The following is an 11,704-nucleotide window of genomic DNA, read 5'->3' as shown; positions in this document are numbered from 1 at the left end:
GTGTGTGTGTGTGTGTATGTAATTGTGGGGAGTTGGAACTGCAGTGATAAGTCTGTGTGAATAGTACTGTTATTCATTGCTAACCTTCACCTCTTCAGGAAGAGTTGGATTCACTGCATGTCTGTCTACAATGGTCACGGCATCCAGTTTACAAGGCTGCCCCTTTTCTCGCATCCTTCGGACACCGTGTCAAACACCAGAGGCCAGAATATAGCAGATTTAGTAGTAGTATAATGGGAATCCTTGGAAGTATCGCTGTTCCTCATAGAATGTACTAGGTAGAACCCAAAATGTACACTACTGTTCCAATTGAAGGTCAGGTGGTTTGTCAAACATCCGCTTGGTCTATTGAATATGGACACCATAAGCCTGACTAAACAATTTTCCTGTCCCACATCAGGTTGACTCAGTAAAAGCAGGAACTCAATCTCATACCTATTAAATGAAGTTGTCCCAAATTACTTGAAGTTGCCCCAAATACTACATAGAACATGAGATTTTAACCCCTTTGGGAGAAATATCTTAATTACATGTAACAATTCAAAGTTAGTTCCTTAATGCTACCAAAGTACATGTTTTTGTCACAATTAAATGCAAAGTGTTGCTAAATATTGGGAAACAACATCCGGATAACCAACATGTCTTAGCTTGCATGGATTGCATGCACCATCCAAAATACATTTGATAGTGTTGGATCATGTTGTCATTTGGTTGGCAGGCTCTCAACCTTTCAACACATATATAAATCACTGTTGTTTATAAACATGGCAGCATTAAACATGGCATACATGAGCTCAAAAGATGGCATAGCCTCAGTAACACAATACAGCTTCTAGCCCAGTCCCACTGCATGTGCTGTAACGTCAGCGAAGTATACATCAAAAGACTACATGATTGGCTACAGAAGAGTAATATGCATGGGACGAGGCTACAATACCATTCACATTCTGTATAGTCTGCAGAGTGACACAAAATACACAAGAGAGGGCTATGGTCAATGCCTCCTACATTTTCTGAGGTGGAGGTATAAGAAGACTTGTGAGAGGGAAAGCAGACAATCTGGAGAACGTCTGCAAGCCCCTCTAGGCCCACATGGCTAGTATTTATTCTCTGTTCATGACCTTTGACATTTGGCCAGCATAGCTAATCTTAGTAGGCGATGGAAACACACACAGCAACTAGAGAAGGGCATAGCGGCCTTCACAAACAAAGAACAAAGGGAATGCATGAGAGGCGGCGTTGAAAAGGTTATAGATACAGAGTCCGAGAGAAACAGAAAGAGAGATGGTGTGTTAAACGCACATCACTTAGACTACATAGAAAAGTTCTGCAAAGGGAATGACAATAACATGCCCTAGAAAGAAGTCTCAATCCAGTCACTCTACCCTTCGACAAACTAAACCTAAACCTGGTGACCTTAGAGGATGGGTAAACCCAGCTCTACTGCTGAAAGAAGAAGTCAACATCTGTTCCCCTATACTATCCTCCACCTGTTACACTCATGTCACCTGGAACAACGCAGTCAATGGCATTTGGTTGCCTTTCTCCACAAACCAAAGCTATGTCACTTGACTTACAGGCAACATAAGTGGGACTGGTGGTAAACCTATTGTAGTAATTCTTGCCTCAAATTAACTTCCTGCTGTAACTGAGCCAAAAGATACAATCTAGTGTGTAGGTTCAGGCAAGTCAGCTGACTGCAACACATTTTCTTTCCTGTGTTGGTACTTTGGAATGTATTGACCGTTGAATTGGGACAGTGGTCATTGTCAAGTGACAGGGCTCATGTGACAGTAGTTATTAGAGAAACAATGATGGGACTGACAGTCTTATGTTGCTTGAGGTTGGGAGAGGACCGTACTGAGGAAATATCACAATATTGCGCATATTTTGAGAACCGCACAATATATTTCATCAGGAAAAAAAGGTTTATTCCTTTCTGTGGATTTACTTTTCTAAAGCACACATTTGTCAAATCTCCAAACATGAGATATACAGGCCATTGACACGTTTAAAAATAGTAATCTTTAATTGACATTGGTCAATAACTTAAAAAGTACAAGTCCACAGCGTCAAAGCTACAGTATATACATATGTAATGTGTAACAACTTGAGTGTAAATGTGATAAAAAAAATAACTGATTAATGAATTAAGGAACAGTTAAAACCATCATGGAAGTATTACATCAGCTACAAGTGTACAAAACATTAAGGACACCTGCTCTTTCCATGACATAAACTGACCAGGTGAATCCAGGTGAAAGCTATGATCACTTATTGATGTCACTTGTTAAATCCACTTCAAATGAGTGTATATCAAGGGTTCAAGACAGGTTGAATAAGGATGTTTAAGCTTCGAGACAATTGAGACGTTAATTGTGTGTGCCATTCAGAGGGTAAATGGGCAAGACAAAAGATTGAACTACCTTTGAACAGGGTATGGTAGTAGATGCCAGGCGCACCAGTTTGTGTCAAGATCTCTAACAATGCTGGGTTTTTCATGCTTAACAGTTTCCTGTGTGCATCAAGAATGGTCCACCACCCAAAGGACATCCAGCCAACTTGACACAATCTGTGGGAAGCATTGGAGTCAACATGGGCCAGCATCCCTGTGGAACGATTTTGACACCATATAGAGACCATGCCCTGACGAATTTAGGGTTTTCTGAGGGCAAAAGGGGAGGAGGGGGGGGGGGGTGTAACTCGATATTAGGCAGGTGAGCTTACTGTTTTGTACAATGAGTGTATTGGATTGCTGCAGAGGCACAGAATTGTACTTGTGCTGTAATGAAAGTAGATGCCCTATATTGTAATAGCACTCTGATAATGTTGTTCTCCCTTGGACACATATGGCACAACTATCCATAAACTGGTTGTAGATTTTCACTTTAAGGCTGTGTGTTAGAAGGATTCAGATTGTATTTTCATATTGATACATAAACACAGTAACCCACCCCCAGTCTTCCCTTTCCATTTCTCTAGGGATAAATGGATAACTCCTTCCTCTTGCACAAATTGTCCATTAACATCAATGTGTGAATATGCAAACATGCTGTGCATCTTGAGTTAGGATTCATCATTCATCCTACCACGCCTCTGTTTCTCCCTCTATCTGAACTTGATCTCGAAGCAGAGGCAGTTGAAGGACTCACATGCTGGGGGTTGGCAGGTGCAAGCACAGTCCCACATGTTACACTGTGGGGAAACAAAGCATGGGGTAAGAACAAGTGGTTCAAACCCTGATCGGTGGCACACTCAGGGGTTTTACTCACATTAGGAAGAGAGGGGCAGGTAGAGGGGCAGGTCTGGTCAAGGCACGAGCGCAGTGATGGCATGCGACAGTTGCACGACTCTGCACATGCTAAACAGTAATCAAATGGGGCGATATTTGGACAGCAGTCACCACACTCAGGAGAACACTGTTCCTGTAGGGCAAGAGGCCATGAATTAATTAACATCCCTCTCACCAGTCAAACCATATCTCTATTTGCTGCTGGAGCTTATGGTGAAGACAGTTTGCTATGGTCAAGTAGGGTTTGAGGCCTACATTAAAAAAAAGGCAACGTCAGCCGACCCTATCTGCAGCATCAGTGCCTCTCACTTGAAGTATTAAAAAAAAAAAAATTTGATTCAAGGTTCATCTTCCTGGCTTTGTTGAACTACATTTAAGCTACATTTGCAAGGTATCTGTGCACAACAGCATATAAGGAAGGGATAGGATAGGGAAGTAAATGCTGTACCTTGAGGCATTGGCGGAACCATAATGCCATTGCAAGGAAAATCATGTAAAGACCAACAACAATCATCAGTACAGCGGGAAGAGGGAGTGTGAGGCCCCACACAGGCAACACCTGAAGAAGAATAGAAACAAGTTTACTGTGTGCAGGAGATGGCATGTTCAAGATTATACTAATATAAATACCATGCACACTTTAGTTTGTTATAACGTTAGCTAGATAGCTATGCCTAGCAAATAATGTAGAAATATATATTTTACATCTGCAAACAAGCACACACACCGGACACGATACGTTTACAATGCTGCGTTGGTAAAAGATGGGTTGGCTGACAACATCACAAAAATTATGTGCGCACATCCATAGGGCAGAAGAATGACAAGACACTGCCATGTTGGGAATTGTGTGTGGCTCCTTTCAGCTTGTTATTGATACCATAGCTGTGTTAGAATACTCATACTAATTGCACTAACCATACTATTTGTGACGTTAATTGATTATGTAGTATGCTTATTGGTCATAGTATGGATATAGTTAGTATGCCAAAAGTTCCCGGATGTCGTACTAAATTCGCCAAAATACAAATATACAAGCAGGTGGACACCATTTACGTGCTTTTAGAGTCCATAATGCAATTCTTCGAAAATGGGCGTGGCTTCACAACTTTTCCAGATTTGAAGTAAATGGTGGAAAATATGCAGCCGAAGTCCCGACGAGAGTGGATACAAATTCATTGCTTTAATTAATTATGACAAATGTTAAGAAAATGTTGAGCAATGTAATAAAGTAATGACATTTCAAATAAGTTACGTTACATGTTATGTTGGCTGACAATTTGTTAGCTACGCTATCCTTACGAACCCCATAGCATATCATTACAGCAGTATGTTAGCTAGTTACTTAACGTAATGTTAGTTGGCTACTAATACATCGGACTTTCCAGTAATGTTATATTAACTAAATGCTATCTAACTACCCAATGTTTATTGCATTGATTACTCACTTCATTCTTAGCTTAACTGAGGTATAGTCGTTGTGCGTTCTCAATGGCCATTGTTAATTCGCTCTGGCTATCTACTCCGATTTCAGAGCACTCTCCTCTGTGTGTTCCAGAGCGCACAATAACTGATTACTTACGAACGCCCAACACCTGCTGAAAATAACCGTTGTCAGTAAACGGTGGCACACAAAAAATTTGATTAAATTGTTGCCAGCAGCACAGTTACAGTCAACAATGCTCTGGATAACATGAATACAGCCTAACCAGCTGTCTAGGGCAAGTAAAATGGTCAGAGTGAGGTGTTCTTATTTGTGTCTGGAAGTAGCTAGCAAGCTAGCCAATGTAAGCCAGTTAGGTTGGGTGCTTGACTGCTGTTAGGTCAGAACGCAACGCTCGGAACAACCCGAGCTGAACGCTCCGAGAGCGAAACTCTATTAATTTACAAATGGACAATCTGGCATACGAACGCCCGGAACCCACTCTAGCACTCCAGATTGAATTCACGAACACACCTGAAATCATATGATGTCTAGCTAGTAATTTGTTATACTAGCAAGGGGTTCCATAGCAACAAATTCAACTTCCAGTAGAAAGCACTAGTACGCTCAACTGGAAGGATACCGTTCGTTTAAAGTATACTAAAATGAACTAATAGTATATAGTACATACTCATTAAGCATGTAATATACAGTATGTTAGTATGGGTATTCGAACACAGCTCGTGTCTTGTTTTGAGGTGTTTTGACTGATTTACTGTCAATGCTAATATGGCTAAAAATTCACTACCCAGCTAACCACTTTTAACAATGTATTTAAGAGACAACAAATGGTCATTGTGCACATTTATGTTTTCAATAAACATTGATGACGAAATATAGCTTACATGTTGTCCACAATCTAAGCCAACCTCATCTGTTTTGCCCCATGGTTGCACCCACTTCATTTTTGTTGTTGAACAACCAACACATCTTGTTCAACCGAATGGATAAACATCTGTGTGAGCATTTGAAATAAGATCAGGATAAAAAAAAATGATAGCTCGGTAGTCCAACATTCTCCCCTACATGCAACCATCACAGAGGCAGGGAGGAAAGTATGGTGATCCTGATCCTGCGGCTGCTGCATGCCAGCCTGCCGTATCCCAAGCAGTTGCACCTGATTCATCCTAGCCAAATATTTGTATTGTTCTATCTGTGTCCTAGTCAAAATAAAGAAAAATAATCAAGCATTCTGTCAACATTGATGACAGTTTGTAAACTGGAGGTAGGCTGTCTCCCTAATAGGTTGACTTCAGTTTACAATATGACAGCTACTCACAAATACCTCTGATATACAGTACCAGTCAAAAGTTTGGACACACCTACTCATTCAATTTTCTTCATCGTAGAATAATAGTGAAGACATCAAAACTATGAAATAAAACATATGGAATCATGTAGTAACTAAAAAAAAAAGTGTTAATACAATTTTAGATTCTTCAAAGTAGCCACCCTTTGCCTTGATGACAGCTCTGCACACTCTTGGCATTTTCTTAATAAGGCTAGGGTAAGTATTCGGAAGTTCGGATGACTGACGTGCCCAAAGTAAACTGGCTGTTACTCAGGCCCAGAAGTTAGGATGTGCATATGGATAGAAAACACTCTGAAGTTTCCAAAATGGTTAAAATAATGTCAGTGAGTATAACAGAACTGATATGGCAGGCAAAAACACGAGGAGAATCCATCCGGAATTATTATTTTTTTGGTCACAGGCCATTCAAATGCTTGTCTATGGAATATTCAAAGGAATTCCTCCCATATTGCAGTTCCTATTGCTTCCACTAGATGTCAACAATCTTTAAAGGGTTTCAGGCTTGTTTTTTGAAAAATGAATTCGTTTTGACTGTAGTCTTGGGGCACGCACTTCGTTATTTATCTCTGGTATTGAACATACTACATTCCGTCTTAAATTGTATTGTTTATTTACATATTAGGGTACCTGAGGATTGATTAGAAACATTTGTAATGGTTTCGACTTAAGGTTATTGTTTATAGGGGTGCCAGGTAGGTTGTGCCTACCTGAGAAAATATTGGCATCTTTTTTTTGGTTTGGGAGGGAATGAGTCCCATCTGGTCCATCAAATCTACACCAATACAAAGGACTCATGTAAAAGTCAGGATGGACACACTTTTCATAAACCCTTAAAACTTTGGAAATAACTTCAAAACAACTGTATTCTTTTGTGTGGGTTGTATTACCAACATATATGATCACACACACATAATAATATAACAAATAATGAGCTCTGGTTCCTCCAGAAAAGTTCTGTACCTCGGGCCTAAAAGAGTCCAGCCCGGTAAAGGAGTTCAGGGAACTCAAGTGACCTTAGTCACGCAATATTTGTCCGTTCATACAAGTGTAGCGTAAACCCAGTCTCAATCATACAATCAAAATATCAACTCTTTTAACACACAACCATAAACATATCATATAACATATCAAATCTCAATAAGTCTTCAACTACAACTAACCACATAAATCATCACGGTATACATCACACCAAAACAAATGAAATACCGTATACAAAAAGGTTGTAGTCAGTTATTCAGTCAGACAATTCAATCCGCCAGCAGATCTCCAGCAGAGAAAGGCCACGAAGAACATTGGAGATGTGTAATCCAACGGCAGCAATGAGTGGATCCTATTCTGGGTAAACTGGCGATTAGGCTACAAAGCACACTTTTAAATACAACAAAACAAACGGTATAGAGAAGCTTCGGAACTGAGGGTTGAACACATCCTCATTCGCGTCTCCATCACAACCCCACTTTTGCGCAGCTGAAATCTCCACATGAAATCTCTGAAATCTCCACGTGTGGTTCTCACCGTGAAGCATGGAGGAGGAGGTGTGATGGTGCTTTGTTGGTGACACTGTCTGTGATTTATTTAGAATTCAAGGCACACTTAACCAGCATGGCTACCACAGCATTCTGCAGCAACACACCATCCCATCTGGTTTGTGCTTAGTGGAACTATCATTTGTTTTTCAACAGGACATTGACCCAAAACACAAAATACATTTTATTGGTCACATACACATGTTGAGCAGATGTTACTGCGGGTGTAGCGAAATGCTTGTGAAGGACTGCAGAGTGAAGGAAAAGCAGCCAACAAGTGCTCAGCATATGTGGGAACTCCTTCCAAGACTGTTGGAAATGTGTTCCAAATGAAGCCGGTTGAGGAAATGCCAAGCATGTGCAAAGCTGTCATCAAGGCAAAGGGTGGCTACTTTGAATAATCTAAAATATATTTTGATTTGCTTAACACTTTTTTGGCCACTACATGATTCCATATGTGCTATTTCATAGTTTGGGTCTTCACTATTATTCTACAATGTAGAAAATAGTACAAATAAAGCAAAACAATGGGTGTGTCCAAACTTTTGACTGGTACTTCTGGGGTAGCTAGCTTTAGCTTCGTACTTAGCTAACACCAATGCAACCAGCCTGAAAACAATGACCAGTATCTGCAATCATTTTCAATATTCTTAGCAATGATTTGGGAATCCATCTGACCTTCAGTTCATGAAAATAACTCGATAACGTTAGCTAGATAACGAACTAAACAAGCAAGCCTGCTACTGTTACCCAGCCCTGTTGCCCCAAGCTAACGCTAAAAGCGTGGCTAGTATGCCTTAACCGGACCGGGTCAGACCATCATCAACCAAATATTAAACCCTTATAAATTAGGCGTATTTTAGATGATAAAACCTAGCTAACTATAGCTACTGAAACAGTGTCGTTTTTGAGGGATACAAATTGTTTGCATGCAACAGTTAACTTTTTTTCCGACCAGCACTGTCCCAGAGCTTGGGGAAGTATGTCTACTTCATGCCGCCATTTATTTTATTTTAACTAGGAAAATCAGTTAACACATTATTATTTACAATGACGGCCTACCCTGGCCAAACCCGGACCACCCTGGGCCAATTGTGTGCCGCCCTATGGGACTCCCAATCACGTGTGATTCAGCCTGGATTCGAATCAGGGACTTTAATAACGCATCCTGCACTGAGATGCAGTGCCTTAGACCACTGCGCCACATGGGAGTCCCAACATAGGAAATACTAGTGAGTGTAATCGATGTGTAATAACTACGTAAACATTTTACGAACGTGTTAAATTATTATGTGATGTGCAGGCATATTCAGGTCCTGATTGGTCAACAAGCTTATTTGACGTGTCAAATAGGGTTATTTTATGCGTCAAATAGTGTTATGTGAGGTGTGTATTTCAACCACGCAAAGCAAAAACCCAAACGGCGTTCCATAATATGGTGATTAGCTAAAACGAGAGTGGTCTGTAAAACATACATACCATCATCATTTCCACTCTATCTCCTTCTTGCTCCTGGTGCGTTTAAGGTGCTCCCATTACTGTCGTCTGTTTGGTGGATGAAAACAGCAGAGAAGAAGCAACGTTAACAGTACCAAGCTAACTAGCTAACTTAGTTAGCTAACGCGTTAGTTAAGTCAGGATTGGCCATGGCTGGCATACGATCTTGTTAACTTTAGCTAGCTAGCTTGCAAAGAAAGGAACCCAAGCTAGTAACGTAACCTTAGCGATTTCACACATCGTATAAGTTTAGTAACTAGCTAGCTATCAAAGTCGAACAGCTGGCTAGACACGTTTGGAAACGGACGTGCCTAGCTAGCTAGCGACGCGTTACTATAACGTTCGCGTTAGCTAGACAACTTAGCCTCATCCCACAATATATGAATACATAACTTCTACCGGTATGTTAAATGAAGGATTAAAGCACATTCTAAAAAACATTATTCGTTTACTACATTACGTTAGTTGGCTATGAAAAGCTAACTATCTAGCTAGCTTCACACGGTTACAAACGTTGAAGTTGCCGTTGAAGTTGCCATAGAAACAGACGGCTACCTGGGAGGGTAATATTATGATTCCAAATCAAAGTATGCGAAACGGAGGGCGCTTCACAAATGCGTACTCCGTTTGCACATAAGTACGCAAAGAAATATTTTAAAAATGTATTGAAATCAATGGCGGCCATTATTTCTGCTTGAATCGATGGAAAATACTTTCCGAATAAAATGTTGCTTGTGTACATCATGTTTCGTCTCTATTGCAATTGTCCTAGCCGGAAGATGGTTCAGTGAATGGATCAATCCATAGTCAATAGGGCGAGATAGCTAGCCACTAAGACTTAGTCGCTACCCACGAAACACATACATATACCTAGTCATAGTCAAATCCATATTGTATTGGTCACATACACATGGTTATCAGATGTTATTGCGAGTGTAGCGAAATGGTTGCATCTAGTTCTGACAGTGCAGTAATATCTAACAAGTAATCTCACAATTTCACAACTACCTAATACACACAAATGTAAAGGATATGTACATATAAATATATGGATGAGCGATGGCTGAGCGACAATAGACAAGATGTAATAGATGGTATAAAATACAGTTGAAGTCGGAAGTTTGCATACACTTTAACCAAATACATTTAAACTCAGTTTTTCACAATTCTTGACATTTAACCTAGTAAAAATTCCACGTCTTAGGTCAGTTAAGATCACCACTTTATTTTAAGAATGTGAAATGTCAGAATAATAGTAGAGAGAATGATTTATTTCGGCTTTTATTTCTTTCATCACATTTCCAGTGGGTCAGAAGTTTACATACACTCAATTAGTATTTGGTAGGATTGCCTTTAAATTGTTTAACTTGGGTCAAACGTTTCGAGTAGCCTTCCACAAGCTTCCCATAATAAGTTGGGTGAATTTTGGCCAATTCCTCCTGACAGATCTGGTGTAACTGAGTCAGGTTTTTTGGCCTCCTTGCTCGCACACACTTTTTCAGTTCTGCCCACAAATGTTCTATGGGATTGAGGTCAGGGCTTTGTGATAGCCACTCCAATACTTTGACTTAGTTGTCCTTAAGATAGTCAGAAATACTATGAAACATCCCCACTTCTAGCACACATTTGCAAGCAGGCAAATGAACATTCTATGTGTGCTGAGGCATGTGTGATCACTCAACATTATTGGGGCGGCAGGGTAGCCTAGTGGTTAGAGCGTTGGACTAGTAACCGAAAGGTTGTGAGTTCTAACCCCCGAGCTGACAAGATACAAATCTGTCGTTCTGCCCTTGAACAGGCAGTTAACCCACTGTAACCCACCGTCATTGAAAATAAGAATTTGTTCTTAAATGACTTGCCTGGTTAAATAAAGGTTAAAATAAATTTTAAAAAACATTGACAGGACCAACAAAGAAGACAAGGCCACATCCAAACAAAAGATAACACTGTTTAAATTGCACCATTATGCAATTATTAGGAGACTAGATACAAATATCTAATCCTGGCTACCAATGTTCTAGCATTAATTTATTAAGGCAAGGAGATGTCAAGGTGGCACCCAAGCATATGCAATGTGTATATGTGACAAACAAATATGTATGGGTATATATTTGATGTATTTTTTTTTTTATGTATTTTTTTTGTTTGTATTTTTTTTACAGAGCCATCCCTTTATGGAGCCATTTTCTAGGCCTCCCAGGTATTTACATTTAATGTACAGTACCGGTCAAAAGTGTAGAACACCTACTCATTCAAATGAGTATTTTTAAAATTTTTAAAATTTATTTTTTACTATTTTCTACATTGTAGAATAATAGTGAAGACCTCCGAACTATGAAATAATACATATGGAATCATGTAGTAACCAAAGAAGTGTTATACAAACCAAATTATAATTTATATTTGTGATTCTTCAAATAGCCACCCTTTGCCTTGATGACAGCTTTGCACACTCTTGGCTCCATACATTATGTATAATGAGAATGTGTAGATGCATGGGGACTCCAACAGGACTGCCATGGGCGTCCCTTGACGTGTACCAGGAATAGTGGAAGGACAATCTGAAGGTACAGTGGTTGCTCAACTAAAAGTTT

The 11,704-nt window shown here is 39.9% G+C and overlaps 1 protein-coding gene across 2 annotated transcripts; it reads right to left on the bottom strand.

Moving 5' to 3' along the window:
• Positions 1-2,006: 2,006 nt before the first annotated feature.
• si:ch211-198p11.6 (uncharacterized) lies at positions 2,007-9,683 on the bottom strand. Of its 2 annotated transcripts, XM_064988865.1 has the most exons (5): positions 9,624-9,683; positions 9,093-9,158; positions 3,741-3,851; positions 3,273-3,425; positions 2,007-3,195 (listed from the first exon to the last, which is right to left on the bottom strand). In XM_064988865.1, exons 2-5 carry the CDS (start codon positions 9,099-9,101, stop codon positions 3,109-3,111), a joined length of 360 nt encoding a protein of 119 aa, XP_064844937.1. In that variant the 5' UTR covers positions 9,102-9,158; positions 9,624-9,683; the 3' UTR covers positions 2,007-3,108. The 2 variants fall into 2 exon arrangements, with proteins under 2 accessions (XP_064844937.1, XP_064844935.1); XM_064988863.1 differs by lacking the exon at positions 9,624-9,683 and having other exon boundaries at positions 9,093-9,617.
• Between the last annotated feature and the right edge of the window lie 2,021 nt (positions 9,684-11,704).

This window comes from Oncorhynchus masou, chromosome 15 (assembly GCF_036934945.1).
Source record: "Oncorhynchus masou masou isolate Uvic2021 chromosome 15, UVic_Omas_1.1, whole genome shotgun sequence".
NCBI lineage: Eukaryota > Metazoa > Chordata > Actinopteri > Salmoniformes > Salmonidae > Oncorhynchus > Oncorhynchus masou.
The sequence above is the reverse complement of the archived record's forward strand: the minus strand, read 5'-3'. Positions and strand labels throughout refer to the sequence as shown.